We start from the raw sequence: 27249 nt of genomic DNA on the forward strand, positions 1-27249 counted from the left end.
GTATTTCTGTGTTTATTATATTTAAGTCTATGATTTGATAGAGCAGTCTGACTGAGCGGTGGTAGACAGCAGGACACTCGTAAGCATTCATTCAAACAGCACTTTACTGCATTTTGCCAGCAGCTCTTAGCAATGCTTGAAGCGGGGCGCTGTTTATGACTTCAAGCCTATCAACTCCCGAGATTAGGCTGGCAATACTAAAGTGCCTATAAGAACATCCAATAGTCAAAGGTATATTAAATACAAATGGTATAGAGAGACATAGTCGAATCGTCAGAATTCCTATAATAACTACAACCTGAAACTTCTTAACTGAGAATATTGAAGAACTGGGAATATTGAACCACCTGCTTTCACGTGTTCTCATGTTAAACGTTAGCTTTTTTACATGGTACATATTGCACTTTTACTTTCTTCTCCAACACTGTGTTTTTGCATTATTTAAACCAAATTGAACTTGTTTCATTATTTATTTGAGACTACATAGATTTTATTTATGTATTATATTAAGTTAAAATTAGTGTTCATTGTTCATTCAGTATTGTTGTAATTGTCATTATTACATGTGTGTGTGTATATATATATATATATATATATATATATATATATATATATATATATATATATATATTATACACACACACACACAGTTGAAGTCATACATTTACATACACTTAGTTTGTAGTCATTAAATGTTGTTTTTCAACCACTCCACAAATTTCTTGTTAACAAACTATAGTTTTGGCAAGTCAGTTAGGACATCTACTTTGTGCATGACACAATTGTTTATAGACAGATTATTTGACTTATAACTCACTGTATCACAATTCCAGTGGGTCAGAAGTTTACATACACTAAGTTGATTGTGCCTTTTAAACAGCTTGGAAAATTGCAGAAAATGATGTCATGGCTTTAGAAGATTCTGATAGGCTAATTGACATCATTTGAGTCAATTGGAGGTGTACCTGTGGATGTATTTCAAGGCCTACCTTCAAACTGAGTGCCGCTTTGCTTGACATCATGGAAAAATCAAAATAAATCTGCCAAGACCTCAGAAAAATGTTGTAGACCTCCACAAGTCTGGTTCATCCTTGGGTACAATTTCCAAATGCCTGAAGATACCACGTTCATCTGTACAAACAATATTACACAAGTATAAACAACATGGGACCACGCAGCCGTCATACCGCTCAGGAAGGAGACACGTTCTAGAGATTAACATACTTTTGTGCGAAAAGTGCAAATCAATCCCAGAACAACAGCAAAGGACCTTGCGAAGATGCTGGAGGAAACCGGTACAAAAGTATCTATATCTACAGTAAAACGAGTCCTATATCGACATAACCTGAAAGGCCTCTCAGCAAGGAAGAAGCCACTGCTCCAAAACCGCCATAAAAAAGGTAGACTACAGTTTGCAACTGCACATGGGGACAAAGATCATTTTTGGAGAAATGTCCTCTGGTCTGATGAAACAAATAGAACTGTTTGGCTATAATGACCATTGTTATGTTTTGAGGAAAAAGGGGGAGCCTTGCAAGCTGAAGAACACCATCCCAACCGTGAAGCACGGGGGTGGCATGTTGTGGGGATGCTTTACTGCAAGAGGGACTGGTGCACTTCACAAAATAGATGGCATCATGAGGCAGGAAAATGATGTGGATATGTTGAAGCAACATCTCAAGACATCAGTTAAAGATTGGTCACAAAATGGGTCTTCCAAATGGACAATGACCCTAAGCATACTTCCAAAGTTGTGGCAAAATGACTTAAGGACAACAAAGTCAAGGTATTGGAGTGGCCATCACAAAGCCCTGACCTCAATCCTATAGAAAATGTGGGCAGAACTGAAAAAGCATATGCGAGCAATGAGGCCTGCAAACCTAACTCAGTTACACCAGCTCTGTCAGGAGGAATGGGCCAAAATTCACCCAACTTATTGTGGGAAGCTTGTCGAAGGCTACCTGAAACATTTGACCCAAGTGTTAAACAATTTTAAAGGCAATGATAGCAAATACTAATTGAGTGTATGTGAACTTCTGACCCACTGGGAATCTGATGAAAGAAATAAAAGCTGAAATAAATAATTCTCTGCTATTATTCTGACATTTCAAATTCTTAAAATAAAGTGGTGATCCTATTTGACCTAAGACAGGGAATTTTTACTGGGATTAATTGTCATGAATTGTGAAACTGAGTTTAAATGTATTTGGCTAAGGTGTATGTAAACTTCCGACTTAAACTGTGTGTATATGTGTGTATATATATATATAAATCTGCAGATTAATCGGTATCGGCTATTTTTGGTCCTCCAATAATCGGTATCGGCGTAAAAATCATTGGTCGACCTCTAGTCAAGATCTCCCCTGAACGCTGAATATTTTAACCTTACAAATAGATAAACATCTGAGTTAGCAACTTCACTCACTTTATCAATATGATCCCTGGTTCATTGAATGAGGGAATTATTTTATAAAAACATAAAATGTATTTGGTTGTAATTGTAATGTTGCAAGGTGGTCAACCCTCCTCCTGGAGTCCACAAGAGCTACTGGGTGTGCAGGCCTTTGCTCCAGCCCTGCTCTAACACACCACTTTTCCCCCCTTTTTTTTAAACTTAAAAAAACAGTTACCTTGATAAGCTAAATCTGGTGTGTTTGAGCAGGGTTGGATAAAAATCCTGCACATCAAGTAGCTCTCCAGATGGAGGGTTGAAGGACCACATATGTTTTATACAGTAGCCTATCCGTGCAGTATTTTACTTTGTGGGGGGGTTAAAAGGCTACAACGGCAGAAAATATAATACGTAGTATCATAGACCAGAAGCCTTCCATTATCAATACCAGTGATAACAATGAAGGTTATTTTGTGAAGTGGTTCCTTGCGTCATACAACACAATTTTCAGTCACCTTTTTGGCCCATGGTATTATAGCACTTTTTTGAATTGAGCATTCAGACAAGTAAAAAATCTGTCCTACTTACAAGTGGCTAAAAAAGTTAATGTCAAGCCCTGTTATTAAGGCAAAAATGAACAGAGTGTGTTTGGTAACGTGAATGTCTAGCAACCCAAAGGTACAAGCATTTCGCTACACCCACATTAACATCTGCTAAACATGTTTATGTGACAAATAACATTTGATTTGAGGTTGTGTGATCGATTCTCATCATGGACAACGTTAGAATTTTAGCAACTTCGCAACTACTTAGCATGTTAGCTAACTCCTAACCTTAACTCTAACCCCAACCTCTAGCCTAGCTATCGTTAGCAACAACAAATTGGAATGTGTAACATATCATACGTTTACAAAATTTGTGAAATATTGTAGGAATTGCATTTCGTAACATACGAAGTGGATGATGGACATCACAAATTAATACATACCATATGAAACGTAACATATCATACTAAACGTAGTGTCTCGGTTTTACTTACAGAATAATACGAAATTATCTGACACAAGGTTGCAATGGCACAGCTATAAAGATGAGTCCTATCTATCTCTATGGTTTATACACGAGTTTCTTTTTCAGCTAATGACTGTTTCGGTTATTTACGCTAGTCTTCGATTCTATTCGTATGCTGATACTTTCGCATCTGTTTCGGATATGTTCGGGAGCTTTCGGCATGGTCGGTAACGGTCGTTGTGTTCAAATCTTCAGAGCTACTTCTGGCCTGGATACTGAACTAAGAAAGGAACTGAAGAAAGAGGGAAACAAAAAACAGTGGACGAGAGAAGGAGCCTGACAACGGAATGACGGTGCTGCAGGAACCTGTTCAGGTAACGAAGCAGTTTGCTATACCAAGAAGAAAACTGTCACATGCAGGACAGGAGGGATGTATTGTGGCTTGCACTGTTCTCTCCCTACCAGAAAGATCCACTACTGCTACACCGAGGCCTGAAAACAAATGTTTGGCCTAGCCAGCTAGCATTCCCCAAAATAGTTGCTTCGTTGTCAAAATCGGTTCGTTGTCAAAAACTAGTACCTGTTATTCAATATATAACGTTAATACACAGGGGATACTCTTTCGAACTGCCACTGTCAGCCAGGTATCCGAAATTAGATGGCGGTAGGTGCCAGGTAACTTAACTGAAGTAGGTGCTCAGTCATTAGCCATATGTAGCTTAACTAGCTACGTTAACGTTAGTGAGTTAATGTTAGTTATGCAAGGTTTGTTTTGAATTATCTGGTTAATTTTAGCAAACGAGTTAGCTACTGGCAAACTCTATTCGATGGTTAGACTAACATAACTTGCTAACGTTAGCTAATTACTAACTTAAACTATGACAGTAGAGTGAGTTGTTCCAGATAACGTGATCTAAATTAACTAAGTTGGTTAACTAAACATTACAGCTGATCAGATTGATGTTTAACATTATTCCAATGTCGTTCTTTCTCTGCAGCATAACATTGGCTAACGCTAAAGTCGTTAAGCTAAATTAGATACTAGTAAGTTAGCTAACATGTCGTCCAAGGTGTAACAGTTATGTCAGGTTGTATAGTAAATGGTCATTTGACAGCTGACTTGAAAATAATGAAAACCACTGGCTAGTTAGCTAACTACTCAGTGCTGGCTAGCTACATGGATAACTGCTGCCTGCATTGACATGGCGTTTGTTGAACATTTGATGCAGCTAACGTTAGCCACTTGCCAGCCACGGTAACCTTAAATAATCAGATCTGACCTAGCCAAGTAACGTTACCGCAACTAACATTAGTTAGTTACATTGCTAAGTTATCCTATGGCCACATATGTTGGTATTGATTTCGATCGATGAAATAACGTTAGCTAAGTGTTTGACACTTGCCACGAAAAACTGGATTTCGCTTTTTTTTTCGCTAGCATTGCCTGCCAGTCGAATGTAGCTAGCTAATGGTTGTTTGCTGTGTCAACATTTCATAGCCACCTAGCTAACAGCCAGCAATAGTATTGAATAGTCTGCTATAATAAGCTGCAAGCTTTGTATTCAAAGAATGTTATCAACGCATGTGCTTATTGACTGATTAGGCCACCACCAGACCAGACAATCACAGTAGGCTATGTAGAGATGCAGATAGGGGAAATGGGAGACATGGCATTATGTGTTTGTTTGTCTCCCTGTGTCTAGGCTGCTGTTTGGCATGCACTAAACCACTATGCCTACCGAGATGCCGTGTTCCTGGCTGAGAGACTCTATGCTGAAGGTAATGAAATCTATCGTCTTGAGAAGATCCTGTCCATGCTGCAGCACACCCGAGCACCTCCTGTTCCAGCTTACTGTGCTGACAACTGTACAGTTCCATCTGATTTCTTTAATCCATACAGATACTCCTAAAAGGTTTTGACATGATGGTGGCTTGTGAGGCCTGACTGACACATGCAAAACAGGTTTTAGAAGACATTGTCATTTCTTATAGAATAGCCTGTAGGCTGCTGTTGCTTTAATGTGGAACGCACAACACTGCAGTGGACTATTAAGCTATAGCGTAGACGTGAGTCGATCAAAATAACACATCAAGTATGAACCTTCGTCCCATGCCAAAAGGAATCTAATGCTGTCAGTGCAAGTCTGAAAATGTTAGAGCCAAATGAATAACATTTATATTTATAACTCCTAGTCATCTGGGAATGAGATTGTGTGTCAGGGTATCTGTATGTATGTTCATTTAAATTATGCATTATTTGGATGCATCTCTTATCCTCCTCACAGTGCATTCGGAGGAGGCCCTCTTTCTGTTAGCCACTTGCTACTATCGTTCGGGAAAGGCCTACAAGGCATACCGCCTTCTCAAGGGGCACAGCTGCACAACGCCACAATGCAAATACCTCCTCGCCAAGTGCTGTGTAGAACTGAGCAAGTAAGGATGTTATTTTGTTTGATGTTTTAGGCCTCATAGCTATGACATTGTGCATGCTTTGAATCCAGAGTGCCAACATATTATTTTCTTGGCCATGCTGCATACTGCAGCCAAATGGATTTAGGATCTTGCTCTTCTGTCATGCAAGAATTTAATACAATATTTCCTCAAACAAGGATTAAGGGGGGCCAGTCCGAGGACAAGAGTCCTGGATAGCTCCCCTCTTTGACCCCTGTATGCTCACATCAGTGGTCCGGTCCTCTTCTCTTCCTAGGCTTGCAGAGGGAGAGCAGATCCTGACAGGGGGGGTCCTGAACAAACAGAAGAGCCAGGAGGACATTGTCACAGAGTTTGGAGACTCTGCCTGTTTCACGTTATCCATGTTGGGGCAAATCTATTGGTAGGATAATCATGTTCATTACTTCATTGGTTAACAATCTAAAGCATGTTCTGGGAATGTTTTCAATTGAGAGCTGATTGCTTGTGTGCTAGGTATCACATAGCAATACCTAATGTTTTACTATGCAACTGAGTGATAGACATTGTAACCTAGTGCAGAGGGTTGGGCGTAGCAGTGCTTTGATGTTTGTTGAGATGGACACGTTTATTGTATCCCGAAAACTTTGTTTATTCAGCTTCCCACGGTGTTGCTAATGAATTGGAGAGGAGGCATGTCTGTTAATGATATTTGGATGTTACCTTGGTCAATTCAAATGGACTATTTGAATGCCTCAAGGGGCTGCAGCAGCCTCCTAAGCAGAGGATGTGTCCCTTTCTACAGAGATACCGTATTTAGAACATGATGTAAGCTCAGCCAGTGGGCTAGAATGTCAGAGCGTTTATCACTTAGTCATGAACATCATGTTACAATTTAGACATGCATGAATCACAATCAAAATGCTATTGTCTCAATTTCTAAAGTGTAACCATCTCAGAAATCAGACTCTAAACAACAACGTGGTATTCTGGTATTGCATTATTACTGTGTGATGTCAAGAAAACCAATGTAGAGGTTAAGCAAAAGTAATTGGTCTGGTGTCTAACACGTGTAACTGTAATAGAACCATAAATGCCCAGTGAGTGGTTGCTTGCTCTTATACATTAGATTTGAGGTACAGAAACAAGCTAATCCTGGCAAAGATATTAGCTGGAATGTTCTAAATTAGATTAACGTGACCAGGTGCAATGTGTTTTGTTGTGTGATTGCACGTGCGTGCCTGTCACCCACATGCATCAGTCAATATCGAGAATAATTTTCTTCTGTCTGTGCAGCAAAACGGATCGTCTGGCCAAAGGTTCGGAATGTTATCAGAAGAGCCTGAGTATGAATCCTTTCCTGTGGTCTCCCTTTGAGTCCCTCTGTCAGATCGGTGAGTCAGTCAATCAGCTAGGGTGGGTGGGGGGGTAGTTATATAATGCATGTGAAGATGATAGAATATGTATTTGCATGAACAATAGAGTTTGATTCACTTGTCATAGTAAGACAAAAACGGGAAATTTACACTGGTCCTAATCCCATGCATGATGGCAGAACCAAATCTAATTCCCTGACCAGTGCTCGGGCTCAAATCCACTCTCTATTCCCTCCCCCTGTTCTTAAGCTGATCATATTACCTTGTATCTTTGTTGTCAGGTGATCGTCCGGACCCGGAGCAGATCTTCAGACTGACGTCCCTGCAGTGCTTCAGCGGCGGGAGTGGAGCCCCTTCCCTGCTCCCCATCAGCCCCGCCCACACGCCTAGCCACAACATGCCCCACCGCCAGGTGGACACGGTGCTCATGGAGACGCCCCAGGACACCTTAGTACGTCCCTTCGACTCTCCCTCCCCCTGTCCATTTAAACCCAGTATTCCTGTCATCCATACTTTTCTACAGCCAGGTTTGGCTCTCTTTACAATGATGGCTTGCATTGCGTTGGTACCAAGATGAGGGTGTTTGGTCAGGGGTTGGGACTGTGGAAGAATGTGATCTGTGAACACTCGGGGTGTAATGGTTAACTTATTCTTATGGGGACCTGTCAAATTCGAACACCTACTCATTCAAGGGTTTTTCTTTTATTTGTACTATTTTCTACATTGTAGAATAATAGTGAAGACATCAGACCATGAAATAACACATTAAATCGTGTAGTAACCAAAAATTGTTCAACAAATCAAAATAGATTTGAGATTCTGCCACCCTTTGCCTTGATGACAGCATTGCACACTATTGGCATTCTCTCAACCAGCTTCATGAGGTAGTCACCTGGTATGCATTTCAGTTGTCAGTAAATCCAGAAAATTATGAACTTTGAAAGTCTCTCAAGTGCATTTGCAAAAACCATCAAGCACTATGATGAAACTGACTCTCATGAGGACCACCACAGGAAAGGAAGACCCAGAGTTACCTCTGCTGCAGAGGATAAGCTCATTAGAGTTACCAGCCTCATAAATTGCAGCCCAAACAAATGCTTCACATTTTCAAGTAACACATCTCAACATCAATCTTTCAGAGGAGACTGCGTGAATCAGGTCTTCGTGGTTGAATTGCTGCAAAGAAACCACTACTACAGGAAACCAATAATAAGAAGAGACTTGCTTGGGCCAAGAAACACGAGCAATGGACATTAGACTTTTGGTCTGATGAGTCCAAATTTGAGATTTTTGGTTCCAACTGCCATGTCTTTGTGAGATGCAGAGTAGGTGAATGGATGATCTCCGCTTGTGTGGTTCCCACCGTGAAGGATGGAAAAGGGGGTGTGGGGGTGCTTTGTTGATGACACTGTCAGTGATTTTAGAATTCAAGGCACACTTAACCAGCATTGCTACCACAGCATTCTGCAGCGATACGCTTAGTGGGACTATCATTTGTTTTCAACAGTACAATGACTCAAAACACACCCTCAGGCTGTGTTAGGGCAATTTGACCAAGAAGGAGAGTTATGGAGTGCTGCGTAGGATGACCTCGCCCCCCACAATCACCCGACCTCAACCCAATTGGGATGAGTTGGACCGCACAGTGAAGGAAAAGCAGCCAACAAGTGCTTAGCATATGTGGGAACTCCTTCAAGACTGTTGGAAAAGCATTCCAGGTGAAGCTGGTTGAAAGAATGTCAAGAGTGTACAAAACTGTCACCAAAGCAAAGGGTGACTAGTTTGAAGAACCTAAAATATATTTTGATTTGTTGAACACGTTTTTGGTTACTACATGATTCAATATGTGTTATTTCATAGTTTTGATGTCTTTACTATTATTCTACCATGTCTCCTGATGTTTAAGCATTGTTGTGGATCTCCAATTCTTATTTGTATTGTGTGTGTGTTTCTCTCCAATTTCGATCTTGTCTCGTCGATGCAACTCCCCTACGGGCTCGGGTGGCGAAGGTCGAGTCATGTGTCTTCCGCCCGCTTCACCTGGAAGCCAGCCACACCAATGTGTCGGAGGAAACACCGCTCACCTGATGACTGAGGTCAGCCTGCAGGCGCCCGGCCTGCCACAAGGAATCGCTAGAGCGTGATGAGCCAATTAAAGCCCCCCCCCCCCCCCCCCCCCTAATAACCTGTCTAACCAAATGTGCACAGAAGAACTGACACCTCTTGTCTCGTTCCCTTTCCCTCCCCTGTAGGAGTTAAACAGACTGAACCTAGAGTCTTCCAACTCCAAGTACTCGTCTCTGAACACAGACTCCACCATGTCCTACATCGACTCGTCCGTCATCTCCCCGGACACCGTAGGGTCTCTGGGGACAGGCGGCTCCCTGCTATCCAAACAAGTGCAGAACAAACCCAAGAGTGGGCGCAGTCTACTGGGAGGACCGGCAGCACTCAGCCCCCTCACACCTAGGTACTGGTGGTCTCACCCCGTACACTCACATATGAGATGTTTTTTTCTCAGTAGAGGCTCTATTACTTGTGTTGGGGCTGTTTTTATCATAAGTGGATAGATGACGCGTGCCTGTGTCAATCTGTTCATACGTGTCGTGTGGCACAGTATTTTGAGTGTGGCGTGTATTCCCTTTGTGTTGAGGCACTCCCACATGTTTCCTTCTTCGACTACGTTTACAGTGTCATTATGTAGGGTGTCCACCCACTCTGCCCAGAGTGGGGGGAAAAAGGCGCTTTGATTATGATAATTTCACTTATGATATAAAATACGTTTTTACCAAGACAAATATGATTATTAATGTTAAGAATCTTTCAGTGGGGTCTTTCAGTTTGCCCTCATTCTCACAGCATCCAGCCTAGCTGACGCAATGCTATTTTCTTGTATTTTGACCACTTCTTCTCTGGCCTCCATTGATTTAGTCACCCTTATTCTGGCCAACCTACAATGGTGAAAACTCCAATAACTTTTTGGAATTAATTATGATAGAGACATGCGTTTTGGAGCATTGGTTTTAATGTTATTTTACCCATTGGTCAAAAGATGCGTTTTTAATTGGACACCCTACATTATAGAGGCATATGCACTGGCACTCTCCTCAGAACATTATTCTGTTGTCAGCGATCACTCCGCTAGTAATTTGTCCATGGCTTTGAAAATTGTAGTCAAGTAACATTATCTTGGCTATAATTTGATATTGTGCACCTGGCTGCAGTACATACTGGTCTCTCATTCATTCATCCTCCAGCTCCATTGTCCACTGGTCTGTAATTAGGGAGACTGTAATGATAACTGGCTTCAGAGGACTTCTTGATTACTGCTTTCCAGCCTTTTGTCCTCTACGACTGCTTTGTTCTGTGTGGTCTTTTCTACCTGCGTTACAGGCTTCTCTGGTACTGTAACTGGATGTAAACTGGATGTAAAGTCCATGGGGACTTCTGGATGATCGGCTAAATCATACAGAGCTGAATAAGTCAACAATGTATATTTTTATACTGAGAAACCATTTGATCTTATTCCCAGTTTTGGAATCTTGCCCCTGGAGCCCAGCCCAGGGGAACCCTTGTATCTTCAGAACTACTCTCACAGTGGCTCGGGGATGGAGCCGCCCCCTCCCGGAGTCCCACCAAAGAAGGTACGCACGCGCCATCGCTATAATGAAGACGACACGCCATCTGTTATGTGGCTCTCCTATCTGGGGTGTTGATCGAAGAGCAACATACTGTGTGTAAAAATGGATCTATGCAATCTGAATAGAAAACATTTCAACTTCAGAGGAGATTCCTTTTTAATTTCAGTGATGGATTGAACAATGAAGAAGGTCAGATGTTTTGTTTGACATTTTTTAACAGCTTGTTCCCACTTTTCTCTCTTCAGTCTGTAGCGAGAATCAGTCAGGTGGGGACGAAGTCAGTGTTTGCACAGAGTGGTAACAGCAGGGAGGTCATCCCTATCCCCTTCAACCAGACTCAGACCACTGCCCCCCCACAGACCAGGTATGTGCTCATATGGACCCATGATTACATTATGGAAATGCAGAGATGTTGCCAAAAAAGACATTTTCAGTGACAATTCATGCAAGGTGAAATTGTGTAAATGTTATGAAATTGTGATCCATACTTGTTTTGAGTTAAGTAAACTTGAAATGTCACTCATGGCGTTAGTGTTCTCTGTGCTTATGGTTGTCTGAGTATGAAGACCTGATGACCATTGTTCTGCTCTGTTTTTCTGTGCCTACTATAGTACTACGCCTCAAGTGCTGAGCCCCACCATCGCTGCTCCCCCCAACGTGCAGCCCAGACGGAGCTCCAGACTATTCACCAGTGCCAGCTCTACTGCCAAGGTAACGTAGCAGAGACTCCTTTGGGAATTTGCCATTAAAAAATGTTTTCTTCTAAATGCATCACGATGATCTGACAAGTGACACTTTCCAATATCTTGAAAACTTAACTGCTGATATTCAAAACATTACGGGACTATTATGGTATTATCAACAGTGGACTAATGAAACAAATAGCAAAATATAGTTTGAGTGGATTTTTACTTGAAACAAATAACCAAATACTGGGATTGAGATGGACAGTAGGATTTGTGGTGCATCTTTTGAACCAGGAGAACAAAAACATCAGTTCGCTCTCAAGTCTAGCATTTAAGTAGTATGTATTATTTAGTTCTATGTAGAATAGAGTTTGACACAAAACAGACTGGCACTGGGCTGTGCTGCTGAGATTCTTGGCAAATACATTATTTTTCCTAGTACTCTGTCAGAACCAAATATCAAAAGCGAGGGGGGGGGGGGCAGACATGTATCTGACCTTAGCAGAGGTCTTTGAGATGCTAAACACAAACAAACATGCATTCCTCAACAGGAGAACAGCAAGAAGCTGAAAATGAAGTTCCCCACCAAAATCCCCAACCGGAAGACCAAGTCAAAAACGGGCAAGGGAGGCATCACCCCATCCAACCTGAACGAGAGCATTGAGATCCTCAAGCTGGACTCGTCCATGACAGAGGGGAAAGTCAGTATGGGCTCTCCTCAGTTCCAGGTCTTCAGTCTGCAGAAGGCTGCTGCAGGTGAGTTGGGACACTGTTAGAATTAATTCTCAGACATTGACGTTCAATTCAATGAGTCTTCTTTACCTGACCGTATCAAGATGTTGAGCTGAGACGTCGGGATACACTACCATTAAACAAATGATGTCGAAGTAATGCAGTAGTTTTCTGACTTTTTTTGAGTTGCTGTTATAATTGTAATACATTTCTATAGTCTTAGCCACCTTGTCATACTTTAGCTATGACTAACACAAACACAAGGGAACAATGTCCTTACAAAGATGCCTTCGCAAGTCTATCTCCAACCCCTCTTTCCCCTCTGTGTTCCAGATGGCCTGATGTTGCTGATGCGAGACATCGGCCGGGGGTACCTGGCCCTCTGCTCTTACAACTGTAAAGAGGCCATCAGCATCCTGAGCCAGCTGCCCTCCCATCACTACAACACAGGGTGGGTCCTGGGACAGATCGGCAGGGCCCACTTTGAGCTGGCCGAATACATGCAGGTAAGGGAGGACCTTCTTTTGCTAGGTTCACCTTTTCAAATCACCTTTTATTTGTCACATGCGCCAAATACAACAGGTGTAGACCTTACAGTGAAATGCTTTAAGAAAAAAAAGTGTTCAGTAAAATATATATATATATATATATATATATATATATATATAACAAATAATTAAACAGCAGCAGTAAAATAACAATAGCGTGGCTATATACAGCGGGTACCGGTACAGAGTCATGTGCGGGGCACCGGTTAGTCGAGGTAATATGTACATGTAGGTAGAGTTAGTGACTATGCATAGATAATAACAGAGAGCAGCAGCAGCAGCAGCGTAAAAGAGGGGTCTGGGTAGCCCTTTGATTAACTGTTCAGGAGTCTTATGGCTTGGGGGGTAGAAGCTGTCAAGAAGCCTTTCTTAGTCTGACATTGACGCTTTGCCTGTTTTATGGTTCGTCGTAGGTCATAGCGGGATCTTTTATAAGCTTCCGGGTTAGAGTCCCGCTTCTTGAAAGCGGAAGCTCTACCCGTTAGCTCAGTGTGGATGTTTCCCTTTAATCCATGGCTTCTTGGTGGGGTACAGTTACTGTGGGGACGACGTCATCGATGCACTTATTGACTGATGTGGTGTACTCTTCAATGCCATCGGAAGAATCCCAGAACATATTCCAGTCTATGCTAGCAAAGCAGTTCTGTAGCTTAGCATCTGCTTCATCTGACCACTTATTGCCTGTGTCACTGGTGCTTCCTGCTTTAGTTTTTGCTTCTAAGCAGGAATCAGGAGGATAGAATTATGGTCAGATTTGCCAAATGGAGGGCAAGGGAGAGCTTTGTACGTGTCTCTGTGGTTGGAGTAAAGGTGGTGTAGAGTTATTAAAAAATAAAATCCCCTCTGGTTGCGCATTTAACATGCTGGTAGAAATTAGGTAAGATTTAAGTTTCCCTGCATTGAAGTCCCCGGCCACTAGGAGCGCCGTCTCTGGATTAACATTTTCCTGTTTGCTTATGGCAGTGTACAGCTCATTGAGTGCGGTTTTAGTACCAGCATTGTTTTGTGGTGGTATATAGACAGCTACAAAAAATACAGAAACTCTTGGTAAATAGTGTGGTCTACAGCTTATCATGAGATGCTCTTCCTCAGGCGAGCAAAACCTTGAGACTTCCTTAGATTTCGTGCACCAACTGTTGTTTACAAATATACATAGACCGCCACCCCTTGTCTTACCAGAGGCCGCTGTTCTTTCCTGCCGAAAAGCGTAAAACCCCCCTGCTGTATGTTATTTATGTCGTTGTTCAGCCACTACTCGGTGAAACATAAGATATTAGTTTTTAATGTCCCGTTGGTAGGATATACGTGATTTGTAGTTCGTCTATTTTATTATCGATTGATTGTACGTTGGCTAATAGGACTGATGGTAAAGATAGATTACCCTCTCGGCGACGGATCCTTACAAGGCACCCGGACCTTCGTCCTTGATACCTCCGTCTCTTTCTCCTGCAAATGACTGGGACGAGGGCCTTGTCGGGCGTCTGAAGTAAATCCTTCCTGTCCGACTCGTTGAAGAAAAAATATTCCTCCAGTGCGGGGTGAGTAATCGCTGTCCTGATATCTAGAAAGCTCTTTTCGGTTATAAGACACGGTGGCAAAAACATTATGTACAAAATAAGTTACAAATGACGCAAAAACAACATGCACAATTGGTTACGGGATCGTAAAACGGCAGCCATCTCCTTCAGCGCCATTCTTATTATACCTGAAACGGATTGTGGGCATCTGAAGCTAGATGTACTCCTGTCCTTACTACAATTTCACAGGGTTAGGATTGTCAATTGAATGCAACGAGTGGTCGATGGCTGTGTATGGTGGCTTTTGCTACTTCTCAATGGCTCGATTAGAAACTTGTCACTCTTTGCCTCCTTTCCCCTTCCTGCAGGCGGAGAGGATCTTCTCTGAGGTGCGGCGCATCGAGAGCTACCGGGTGGAGGGCATGGAGATTTACTCCACCACCCTGTGGCACTTGCAGAAGGACGTGGCCCTGTCGGCCCTGTCCAAAGACCTCACCGACATGGACAAGAATTCACCAGAGGTACGTAGTTAAGTAACACACTGGGACAAACAGTTGCATGTACCGTATCCACATGTCTAGTCCTGGACTAAAAAGTACGTTCAATTGAGACTTTTCCATTGGGAAATGCTTACAAGTGATTCTATTTTTGTTTCTTTTGCTCCTATTTCTATCATTACTCATACCCTTTTCTCTCCTTATATTCCCTCCCTCCTCCCCAACACACACTCTCTTTGTCCCCTTAGGCATGGTGCGTGGCTGGTAACTGTTTCAGTCTGCAGCGGGAGCATGACATAGCCATTAAGTTCTTCCAGCGTGCCATCCAGGTGAACCCGGGCTTTGCCTACGCCTACACGCTGCTAGGCCATGAGTTTGTCCTCACAGAGGAGCTGGAGAAGGCTCTGGCCTGCTTCCGTAACGCCATCAGAGTCAACACACGCCACTACAATGCCTGGTGAGTTAGTGGACAACTTTGGAGTGATAGTGGATGTGACAAAATCTGAATTCCAATCGTAATAGATGAAACTGCTCTTATGTTTATTATATTACCATACTATGTTATTTTATTACCTCCATGTCGTAGTAGTCCGGTCTCGAGACCACATATTGAGTTCTTGTGTCGGATACATTTGTACTCTGTCTTGTCTCGGACAGTGAGGACCCGTAATTTCTTCCCAAGACCAGCAGAGTAAAACACTCATAATTATCAGCTTCCATTCAGTCAGCGCATAAAACCGCTTCGCCAGGCCAGCATTAATGTCTTAACAGCCTTTATATCTATTATAGACATGTTTGAGCAGTGGCGAACCTATAGGCCTTCAGTGTGTGACAGGTTCGGGATTCTGGAAGGACAGCAACTGTAATACTATAGCACTTTTTGTACACACAAAGGGCCAGTGGTGTAGTGGAGGGTATAGGCAGGTATAAACCCTATACCCAGTTGTTTTTCAGTGGGCATTGCTTATACTCGCTACTTAATCCCTACTGATGCGTATCAAAGTAGTGTAGTGGCGATTATAAGACTGATCAATTATATAGTACAATAGAGAAATCATGCAAAAAGTAGCCTACACAATTGCAAAGCACGTGAAATATATTCACATGCGTGCCGCACACGCCGCGTTTGAGAGGAATATAATCTGCAGGCAGCAAGAGTGTGAAGCTGTCAACTGGTTTTGGCATGGAGTAGCTCACAGAAGAATGGCATTGGTAGCCGGTAGGGTAGGACAGACGTTTCAACATATCTACTAGTAAATGCTAACTAAGGCAACAATGGGTATGCAAACCATGCTAACTAAGGCAACAATGGGTATGCTAACTAAGGCAACAATGGGTATGCATACCAGGTATTGAAAAGGTTTAGTCTGAAGTGTTGGCTATTTGTGATGCGCAATTGTTTGCATCGGGGGCGTAGACATGGATGAGCCTGTGTTGTCAGAGGCCCACCCACTGGGGAACCAGGCCCTGACAGGCCCACCCAATCAGATTGATGTGGTTTAAGCGTTGTTGTGTACTTAGACATCATATTTTTGTTTGTTTTTTCAACAAAAAAAGTGATTTTTGAGAGAGAATCTGAAATCTATAGGAAAACATGATTTTTCACACAGGGAGCCTTTCCTTCACTGGGCGGGCCATTTGGGAACGTTTTGGCAAAATTAGAGTATACTGACTTCTCCAGGCACCACTACAACACTGCATAGGGCCGATGGAAAGACAGCAGTCACACAACATGATGTTAAAGGATAAGCAGTCCATAAACTCGGACATAATAAGCCAGTAGGTCCCAATCATAAGAATACAAAAACACAACCATTAAGCATTTCTCAATCAAAATTTACTACAACTACTTCCCATTGCAAAAAAACATTTCACGTTTAGCACACAAAGTAACCAACCGGTAACCTAAAGTTTTTAAAGGGGACTGACAGCGTTTTAACTACTTTGCAGATATGAAACAATCATAATATCAGTAAAAAATATCAAATTCCCAGTTTATGCTACAAAACCAACTGTATAAGAGGTTTTAAACAATTTGTTATAGTTTACGTCATGGAATGTTAAATCAAATAAGGCATTGTTGGCAGAATAGTTGGATACAGTTCAATGCATGATTCATATAATTCACCAATGCATTTCTTGGTAATCCCGAAAATATTTATCAGGCTATAAATCACAGCTGGCCTGGTACATTGTTTGCTGCCTCCATTTGGGATGCATTGTTTCAATGACTCAATATAAAAACGGATGAATGTAACTAAGGTTGGGAATGTCAATATAATCAAACCAGCAAGGATCACAAGTCAGTCATAACGTGGCTAATAGGCTAGCGTATCTATTTATGTAGCAAGCTAAAAACATGGAGCCGAACACTAGCTAGCTAGTTAGTTAGCTAGCAGGATGTCATGCCATCGGAGGAGTGAGTGACAATTTTTTCCCCTCATATCGTTTTTTCGTGGCTATACAAAGCTAGAGATGCAGGTGTCATTTGGTTAGCTAGCAAGAACTTGAACGACTTAGCATAGTTAGCATATCTCTTGCATTCGCAAATTCACCCTGGCTTTCTACTCCGATTTCAGAGCACTCTCGTCTGAGTGTGCCAGAGCGCGGAACTGAATTTACGAACGCACAACACCTGCTGAATATGAACGGTGTCAGTAAACGTAGGCAAAAAAAAAAGGTAATAGTCAAGAACACTCTAGATAACATGTAACCAGCTCTGCTACGTCGAGTAAAATGGTCAGTGAGGTGTGCTTAGGTGCTTGGTTGGTACAAGCATGCATTGGCAGGCAAGCTGCAGAAGGACGAGGGCACAATTCCCCATTGTTTCGCTGAAAAAGTTGGAGAGTGTTTATCTAATGTTCCTTCGTTAGATTTTTATCTTGCTCTGGCTAGCAGTAGTTGTTCTTGTTGATGTGCATAACTGAGGTAGAGAGAGCCTACCTTTTCATGGTTGTTTGATCAATAGAAATGTAAAGTTCCCAAATGCCACGTTATGACCGTGATGTTTTACATATTTGCAGAAATCCATTCAGGTGTATTTTGTGGCGTTTGGCGAATGTGTTCTAATGATCTAAAATTACTCTGTTACAACTGCCTGTAAACACAGTCCAGTTCAAAGTGAAGGATTGCAGGCCCATGTGGCAAATGGCTTGTTTGTATAAAGGTCTACTGTAGTTCTGATTGGCTATAGCGCACCGGTCTGTCTAAATGCACTGCCGCTTTCCCACTTTATATTGCTATATAATTTTCACAAATGCCTTTAGTATGCATAATTCCCAAACATTCTAATAATTTATTGTCAGAATAGTTTTTTTTAGTGTCATTCTTCCTGGTGTGTATATGAACAGATGTGTATAAGATTTCATGTTGCTAAAATGCTGTCAGTTCCACTTTAAATGCAACACTGTTTCACACACTCTCCTTCCATGGCCTCCAACTGCTCTTAAATGCAAGTAAAACTAAATGCATGCTCGTCAACCGATCGCTGCCCGCACCTGCCCGCCCGTCCAGCATCGCTACTCTGGACGGTTCTGACTTAGAATATGTGGACAACTACAAATGCCTAGGTGTCTGGTTAGACTGTAAACTCTCCTTCCAGACTCACATTAAGCATCTCCAATCCAAAATTAAATCTAGAATCGGCTTCCTATTTCGCAACAAAGCATCATTACCCTCGTAAAACTGACTATCCTGCCGATCCTTGACTTTGGCGATGTCATTTACAAAATAGCCTCCAACACTCTACTCAGCAAATTGGATGCAGTCTATCACAGTGCCATCCGTTTTGTCACCAAAGCCCCATATACTACCCACCACTGCGACCTGTATGCTCTCGTTGGCTGGCCCTCGCTTCATATTTGTATTCAAACCCACTGGCTCCAGGTCATCTATAAATCTTTGCTAGGTAAAGCCCCGCCTTATCTCAGCTCACTGGTCACAATAGCAGCATCCACCCGTAGCACGTGCTCCTGCAGGTATATTTCACTGGTCACCCCCAATGCCAATTCCTCTTTGGCTGCCTTTCCTTCCAGTTCTCTGCTGCCAATGACTGGAATGAATTGCAAAAAATCACTGAAGCTGGAGTCTCCAGCTATCTCCTTCACTAACTTTAAGCACCAGCTGTCAGAGCAGCTCACAGATCACTGCACCCATTTGTAAATAGCCCATCCAAATACCTCATCCCCATACTGTTACTTGTTTTTTTTGCTCCTTTGCACCCCAGTATCTCTACTTGCACATTTATCTTCTGCACATATATCACTCCAGTGTTTAATTGCTAAATTGTAATTATTTTGCCACTATGGCCTATTTATTTCCTTACCTCCATTGCACACACTGTACATAGACTTTTTTTTATATTGTGTTATTGACTGTATGTTTGTTTATTCCATGTGTAACTCTTGTTTGTGTCGCACTGCTTTGCTTTATCTTGGCCAGGTCGCAGTTGTAAATGAGAACTTGTTCTCAACTACCCTACCTTGTTAAATAAAAAACAAGTTATTTTCAAAGAGTTGGCTAACAGCAAGTGCGCTGCAATAAACAGTTCCACTCACCAGAGGATGATTATTTGAAGCAACTTGTTGAAAGTTATTCTTGAAAAGGGAGAAGCTAACAAATTAGCAACAACATCCTCTTATATAACACCTGCTGCAGACGCTGCAAACTAGACGACAACAAAAGCTAGCTAGCTAGACCGTGGGAAATCTACTGCTCGCTATTGCGCAGTGACCTGTTGGCCTTAAAAATGGCAGTTTCTATACGTTTTTGTCACTCCAAATTTTGCCCTATTACAGTTGAATGGCAGATGCATTTATCTAGCTTCTGATGGCCTAGCCAATGGCTGACTTAGTTAGCTAGATTTATCTCCCCAGAGACCGGCAAAGAAAAATCCTGGTTGGATCTTATTTTCTTTGCAGCGTTAACCCTTTTTTTTAACAACACAAACTGAAGCGATTTAAATCAGAACACCATTGAAAATATTATAATTATTATTTTATTAATCCTTAGCCTTCTCTGAAGGTGTAGAAGGCCTGTTGTTCCCCACTGTGTTTGGGTTAGTAATCATTTGTAGTGGCTCTATTTTTCCTCAGCATGCATTTTTTCACTATTCTGAATGTCTAAAGAATCCATATGTTCTGAAATATGAACCCTGAGATACTGTACATATTGACCTCTTATGGTGGTGATTTGACAATTACAATCATGGTCTTAAATTAGACTCACATTTTTCTGGTCTTGACTCTGTCTCGGACCCCCTCCGGTCTTGACTCGATCCGGTCTTGAATTGGTCTCGCTTTAGGTATTCCCGAACACAACACTGTATTACCTTAATCTAAAGTCTCTAAGGAATTAAAGCTAAAATGTCATATTTTGATGATATTGAATAATTTATGATTATGGGAGACACTTACCTCACCTTTTATCTCGTTTTCTCTCCGTCCCTCCATCTCCAGGTATGGCTTGGGGATGATCTACTATAAGCAGGAGAAATTCAACCTGGCAGAGATTCACTTCAAGAAGGCACTTAGCATCAACCCTCAGAGCTCTGTGCTCCTCTGCCACATCGGAGTGGTGAGTGGCCCGCTACACTCAAGTCTCTTTCAGCTCACTCAGTCAGCTCACTTACAAAAATACTTTAGAAATCATATGTATTATTATTGTTACTATTTTCAAAGCCTGTAGTATTTTACATTTGGTACTTGAGTCATATTTCCAATGTTCTTTATGGCACACTAACTCGCTCCATGTTGCCTGTTTCCACACAGGTTCAGCATGCACTGAAGAAGTCTGACCATGCTTTGGAAACCCTGAATAGAGCGATCAACATAGACCCCAAGAACCCTCTATGCAAATTCCACAGGGCCTCCATCCTCTTCGCTAATGAAAAGTACAAGGTAGGTCCATATGACATTTCACAAGCGAACACCGACTAACCTACTTTTCAGCACAATTCCTCTTCTTCCATATTAATATTCACTGCATTTTCTACTGGTTAAGTTTAAGAAAAGTTTTTTGTGTGTTCCCTTTTCAGGCGGCTCTACAAGAGCTTGAAGAGCTGAAACAAATAGTGCCCAAAGAGTCCCTTGTTTACTTTTTAATAGGAAAGGTAAGCAAATGGAAACTTTATTTTCTTTGTGGGGATTATGAGGAAAGGAGTCGACTAAGTGAAGAATTTACTGTCACTTTGATATTCGTACTCAATAATAGACCACTTTACACTCACCTCTCAAATCTCATACAGTCTGACTTTGTGCAATGCACTAAATAGCTATGAAATGTTTGACATCAAATTTTATGTCACATGTGCCGAATACAACCTTACTGTGAAATGCTTACTTGCAAGCCCTTAACCAACAATGCAGAGTTCTTAAAGTAAGAAATGTGTTAAATAAAGGAGAGATGGTAACACAATAACGAGGCTATATACAAGGGGTACCGGTACCGAGTCAGTGTATGGGTAAGTTGAGGTAATTGAGACAGTTTACGAATGTATTCACATGGATGGTGTGTCCTGCTCTAATCATATGCTTTCCTCCTATTGCTCCCCTCAGGTGTATAAGAAGCTGGGCCAGACACACTTGGCATTGATGAACTTCTCCTGGGCCATGGACCTGGATCCCAAAGGAGCCAACAATCAGATCAAAGAGGCCATAGACAAGAGGTACCTCCCTGACGACGAGGAGCCTGTCACTGAGGACTACCCCTATGACTCAGGTACAACCACTGTGACTGCTATGACAGACTGATGCATAGCTATGACCATTTAGTTCCCTGTTAATGACCTGTACATTTGTAATGACTTACATGATCATTTAGGAATGGAAAGTATTTGACAGCCTTAAAATTAAACATTGAGTACTAGTAGTAAGTCATTTTGAGTTATTATACTTCTGAAACACTCCAGAAAGGTGTGGCCTACCACTAAAGTACATATTTTAGGGCGAGAATGCCAATATGGTCAGGCGTCTGTCTAATGTTACTTCAAGAAGGAAGCTGAAAAGTCACTGTCAGGAGCCATGCTTTGACTTCTGACCTCCACCTTGTCCCCAGCAGCTGAGGTGGAGGAGTCGCAGGAGAGCAGTATGACCGACGCAGACGACACGCAGCTCCACACCGCTGAGAGCGATGAGGTCCTGTAACCCCCCAGACCCTACCCCTTCACACAGACCCCTCCTTTGGACTTAAAAACCATGCCAACCTGGAGCCAACCTCTGGACTCCAGTATTAAAGAGGAAGAGGAAAAAAAGGAAAACAAACTGCTGCTAATACAGTACCTACGATTTTATTTTTTTATCATCTGCTATTTCTTGGTTTCGTTTTCTTCTACCCCCAACTCCCACCATCCTTCTCCTCTCATGCCTTAGTCCTCACTGGCTTATCATTATCGTCAGGTCCCATTGCAGCCATGTGTGAATGTGTTTTATTTTTTACATTTTTGAGTTTGTTTTTCCTAGAATACCTCATCAGCACCACATCGCCCCATCAGTGCTGATTTTGAATGTCCCGCCCCTCATCATTGAAAGACATAATTTTCGCTTCTTTTAGGTTTGGAACGCTGCGTTCATGCCCACGGAAGAAAAATAAACAACAAACATTCATGGACGTTCATGTCTTAATGTTTAGTTATTTTTTTTTTATGTTATTTTTATCAGCTTTACCCTGAATAAACACTTGTTATAGCCTATAACTCTTTGGTTCCCCTCTGCTGATTGGTCCGTGAGTAAATGTATGGGAGAGGAATGAGGACAGCACATTTCTCGCCTTTTCTCCGAGGCGTTGTGACGTCCAAGGTGATCCAACCTGAAACTCGCCTATGGCCCGGCGAGTTTCATTGAGATCTAGCAATGATCGATGTCTCGATCACAAATAAATAAAAGTGACATATTTAACCATGTTTGTTTTAGAAGTGCCTCTTATTGACAATGATGTGAAAAGCCAGTGGTTCATCCAACCTGTCAACAAGATTCGATGTGCAGTTCTTTTGATGTGATTCATCATGAAATACTTCTAGAAACAAATGTGCTAAAATATGATAATCATCCACAGGTTTAGCCTGAGTGCCCGTCTGTTTGTGCTATCATGCCAACTACTTGTCATTCATCGTCGTGCCAAACATGTTTGGCTTGACAATGACAGTAATGGAGTTGGAAAGAGCACAAACTGATCTGGGACAAGGCTAACACAGGTTGGTTCTCACTGACCACATTAATACAAGGTATGATGATGGGGATTAAATTCCCAGTTTCAATATTTGGATGCATGTGAATTAATCACACAAATATCCAAATGTGTGTTTGGGGAATTTCACATTGATTCTGTGTGTATGTATACAATGTGTCTTGATGTGCTTCTTAACACACAGTTGGGAAAGGCAAAAATCTCAATGCCACATTCAGAAATATTGCCCCATATCAAGGAGTTGGAATGCCTTTCCTAAAGTTCTGATCATTTTTTCTAAGGCATAGTGTATGGATACAAGTAATTTAAAATGTGTCCTCTGCACAGCCAGGTCAAATTATTATGTTCTCATTTTGCAAGTGCGTTGGGGTCTTAATTTAAAATGTGTTCTGTCTTTGGGGATAATGTCTGTTCATGTATATATGTGCTATTCATTTTAAGGATATTTGAAATGATAGAATAAACTACTTTAAACATGTGCTCTATTTGACTGCCTTGTACTCCCCCAAAGTGTGAATGTCAGTAAATGTAAGACTTGTTGACTGCATCTGCCTTTACAAAGACCTGATAAGACAATGTATCTTAGTAGATGCTGATCAGAGCAAATTGGCTAATGATTGGGGGACTGAACAACAGTTTATAGCCTAGTTAAAATTTGAAGTATGGATTTATATCACAAGTCTCATAATTAATTGCATTGAGAACACTAATGATTAGTTCATGATTTATAAGTGGGGGAAACCAAGATTGTTTCAGGACAGGAGATGAAGGAAGATAACTCAGTGGTTCTGACAGCAGTGGGAGGATATTTTCACAGAGAAGAATTGGGATAAGCGTCTGCTGTATCCTTGCCCCCACTGACATACCAGGACATTGCATCTGATGTATCCTTGCCATCACTGCCATAGCAGGACATTGCATCTGATGCAAGCAGGAACTTGGAACCAGTGTATGGAGGTTAGGAAGGTTAGTCTTATCATGTAGAAGGACAGAAAGACCTATGCGAGTGAGGCATGACTTTAACTGACAATACACCTAGTCAGGTTTCAGGTCCTCAACAACTGGGCCACTCCACATACACACCATTATCTCTGGATAATTCCATTTTAGTCCAGCAATGTAATATTACTACACTACAGCAGCCTGAAGAAATGCCCCTTCATGACAGTGATTCAGTTGTCTCAGCATCGGCTTGTCAACACATCTAACACCGTATTAGGTTGCTTAAAAAGCTTCGACTGTTCTCAGTGGCTATTACTAGGTACAAATTATGCTACGTTTAGCCAATTAATGGGTTGAAATTTGGAGAATAAATACAAAGTAATTTGTGGCAAATTATTTGGTGGAGACCGGGATCATTTGGTCAAATTGACGTTGAAGAGTAATTGGCCAACTATTTAGTCTAACCAAATAATTTTATTTTAAAGTATTGCACAGTTATTGAGCTTGTATATTAATGACGACAACAACTGGTAAACTTCCATTTATTTACTTTCAACAGGACGACCATCCGTGCAGGCTAGAAGATAAATAAACCAATCGCCATCGCTGCATAACCAAATTGACGAATCACAGGGCTAGGCAGGCGGGTAATTCCGGTTCAAGACTGGTTGAGTTGTGCAGGTAAGTGAACATGAAGTCTTGACTCTGTCATGTTAAAACTCAGTTTATCTCAGGTAATTTTACAAAACGGATTATATTAGAAGATAAAATGAATAGAGATGGGATTGAAGTGTGTTATCTTGTATGTTATTGATTTATTTAATGATCCAGTTTGAAATGCAAAGGTAAAACTGCGAACGTTACTGTGGGGTTGCAGTCAACAGGCCAAATAGTGTATCTAGCTAACGTTAGCTAGCTATCGTTCTTCGGGTGTCGTACAGTAGGCACACACTTGCAAAATTATATACACTATATAGTAAATAATAGTTGTGTAACATTGTAAAATATTTACAGTATAATTTCGCACAGTAAGTCACAGTGCATGATATTGTGTATGGTTTGCTACGTTTATAAAGTAGTAATAGATTTTAGCGCAAGGATTGCTAGCAAGTTATGCTAGCCGCGCTAGCTAACTTACTTAGAACAAGGGCCGTGGAGTTTGTTAGCCAGTTCGCTAGCTATTAGCTAGCCAACATAGTTGATTATGGGCTACAGCCCGTTTCCACAATAAAATCAGTCAAGCTAACAGACTATTGAGTCTGAATTCAATACAGTTTATTCTTAATTTAAAAGACTGGGAGATTGTGCCCTAGTCTAGTGTTACTGTAGTTGCACGTAAATGTTCACCAAAATTCAACAAGATAATTTGCAGAATAATTTTAGAATATGGCACAATGCCAGGTCATTCTATAAATATATTATGATTGTCATATAGACCCAGATCAACAAAAATAAATCAATGTTCTGTACATAGTGTTTTTAGACATTCTTTGTAGTGCCATACCAAGTAGGCCTGTGTCAGTCAAATGATTTATAGGTATATTATTATATATTATTGATTTATAATGCAATTTGTTTGTGTGTACAGGTCCCTTGGACAAAGAACTGGAGGGATTACCTTGTGGAAGTTACAGTGCATTTGAAAAGTATTCAGACCCCTTCACTTTTTCCACATTTTGTTACGCCTTGTTCTAAAATGTATTACATATTTTTTTCCCCCTCAACCTACACCCAATACCCCATAATGACAAAGCGAAAACAGGTTTTTAGAAATGTTTGCAAATGTATAAAAATAAAACGTACAAAAAATAGAGTTTCTAAAAACAATTTTTTACTTTGTCATTATGTAGTATTGTGTGTAGATTGAGGGGGTGGGGACGATTTAATACATTTTAGAATAAGGCTGTCATGCAACAAAATGTGGAAAAAGTGAAGGGGTTTGAATACTTTCTGAATGCACTGTACCTGGAATACACAGTGGATATTTTTCCCCTAAGGATGGATTTGGTGGGAGGTGAGCTTTGCTATTGCAAGGTATGTATACACAACATGTGTTTCATGATAAAGTATTGATTATGTATCATCATCATGCATAGAGCTATTTCATTCATAGAGCTTCGTTTAATATCTTTGGACAGATTTCCAAAGTGCATTGTTCCATAAATGACTATGGTTGGCATTTCACTATAATCTGAAATGATGTATCACTATAATATTGTGTCACTGTCTGGCATAGCAACCTAAAGACTGCTACAGAAATATGGTGCTGGAGTCAGATGCTGACACAGGTGGAGGGGTGGTTTATCCAAGATAGGGGGTGTTAACTCTACTAAAGACCACTAGATGGCAGAATAGCACATTAGTAGAGTGAACAGTTGCAGAACAGGTGGAATATCAATGGCGGTGATCATAAGGCAGGGGATATGACATCCATATATAGATGTTGATTGTTGTCTGAAACCGTAAGTAGTTTTGCGTTTGCCAAATGAAAGGAACAGGATTTGTAAGTAATATAGTGAAGGATTGTAATTAGATTTTCCTAGAGGTCACAGGACCATCCTTTGCCTATATAGAGATCGCCAGTTTGTAGTCCTAAAAACCGGGAATGAGTTACCTCTGGTTCATTCAGCCATTCTTATGGGGGAAAGAATAAGGTTTTGGGATAAACACTGAAAATAAGGTCTGAGGTTAACACAGGTTTAGGAGATCTTATACATTTTGTTCTATGAGATAATATCAGTCAGTTAACATGACCTTTATGAATTATGAAGCCTTTTTTATGCTTTTTTTTATTACATAAATTCTTCAAAATTCACAAAAAGTGACGTTAGCTGATATAGATTCTCATAGACCAAAATGTATAAGATCTCCTAAGCCTGTGTTTACCATAGACCTAATTTTCTGGGTTTATCCAAAAACCCTACAAAACTCAGACTTTGTCCAATGAACCATGGCAGAGTTAGTGCCTACAAAGTGACGCCATAACTATTGCTCTCTTTAGGCTACCCGTGTAACTGTAACCAATCTGTTACATTACATTTAAGTCATTTAGCAGACGCTCTTATCCAGAGCGACTTACAAATTGGTGCATTCACCTTATGATATCCAGTGGAACAACCACTTTACAATAGTGCATCTAACTCTTTTAAGGGGGGGGGGGTTAGAAGGATTACTTTATCCTATCCTAGGTATTCCTTAAAGAGGTGGGGTTTCAGGTGTCTCCGGAAGGTGGTGATTGACTCCGCTGACCTGGCGTCGTGAGGGAGTTTGTTCCACCATTGGGGTGCCAGTGTTACCTTCAGATCTGCACACAAAAA

General features: G+C 41.3%; 2 protein-coding genes across 4 annotated transcripts in view; both read left to right on the forward strand.

Moving 5' to 3' along the window:
• Window positions 1–3548: 3548 nt before the first annotated feature.
• Window positions 3549–23468, forward strand: LOC139564809 (cell division cycle protein 27 homolog). 3 transcript variants are annotated; one of them, XM_071384651.1, is made up of 19 exons: window positions 3549–3777; window positions 5107–5182; window positions 5689–5836; window positions 6111–6236; window positions 7109–7206; window positions 7470–7639; window positions 9441–9658; window positions 10721–10832; window positions 11075–11193; window positions 11441–11540; window positions 12067–12271; window positions 12581–12753; window positions 14681–14833; window positions 15058–15266; window positions 20266–20383; window positions 20578–20706; window positions 20844–20918; window positions 21364–21526; window positions 21863–23468. In XM_071384651.1, the coding sequence occupies exons 1-19, from the start codon at window positions 3751–3753 to the stop codon at window positions 21949–21951; spliced, it is 2508 nt and encodes an 835-aa protein (XP_071240752.1). In that variant the 5' UTR covers window positions 3549–3750; the 3' UTR covers window positions 21952–23468. The 3 variants fall into 3 exon arrangements, with proteins under 3 accessions (XP_071240752.1, XP_071240753.1, XP_071240754.1); XM_071384652.1 differs by having other exon boundaries at window positions 3555–3777; window positions 21866–23468; XM_071384653.1 differs by lacking the exons at window positions 3549–3777; window positions 5107–5182; window positions 5689–5836; window positions 6111–6236; window positions 7109–7206 and adding an exon at window positions 9199–9284 and having other exon boundaries at window positions 7529–7639.
• A 2071-nt stretch (window positions 23469–25539) lies between these two features.
• Window positions 25540–27249, forward strand: part of LOC139565444 (KAT8 regulatory NSL complex subunit 1-like) — an 87291-nt gene continuing 85581 nt past the window's right edge. Inside the window, exon 1 of the mRNA XM_071385793.1 lies at window positions 25540–25966. The gene's annotated coding sequence lies outside the window, so the exon portion shown is untranslated. The remainder of the gene's footprint in view (window positions 25967–27249) is intronic.

This window comes from Salvelinus alpinus, chromosome 36, assembly GCF_045679555.1.
Source record: "Salvelinus alpinus chromosome 36, SLU_Salpinus.1, whole genome shotgun sequence".
Taxonomy (NCBI): domain Eukaryota; kingdom Metazoa; phylum Chordata; class Actinopteri; order Salmoniformes; family Salmonidae; genus Salvelinus; species Salvelinus alpinus.

What these genes read in the sequence shown, in the direction of transcription:
- LOC139564809 (XM_071384651.1), top strand. Translation starts at nt 3,751, where the DNA reads ATGACGGTGCTGCAGGAACCTGTTCAG. An exon ending in TGAGTCCCTCTGTCAGATCG is followed by an intron (nt 7,207 to 7,469) that starts GTGAGTCAGTCA and finishes CTTTGTTGTCAG; the next exon opens with GTGATCGTCCGGACCCGGAG. An exon ending in TCGCTAATGAAAAGTACAAG is followed by an intron (nt 20,707 to 20,843) that starts GTAGGTCCATAT and finishes TTCCCTTTTCAG; the next exon opens with GCGGCTCTACAAGAGCTTGA.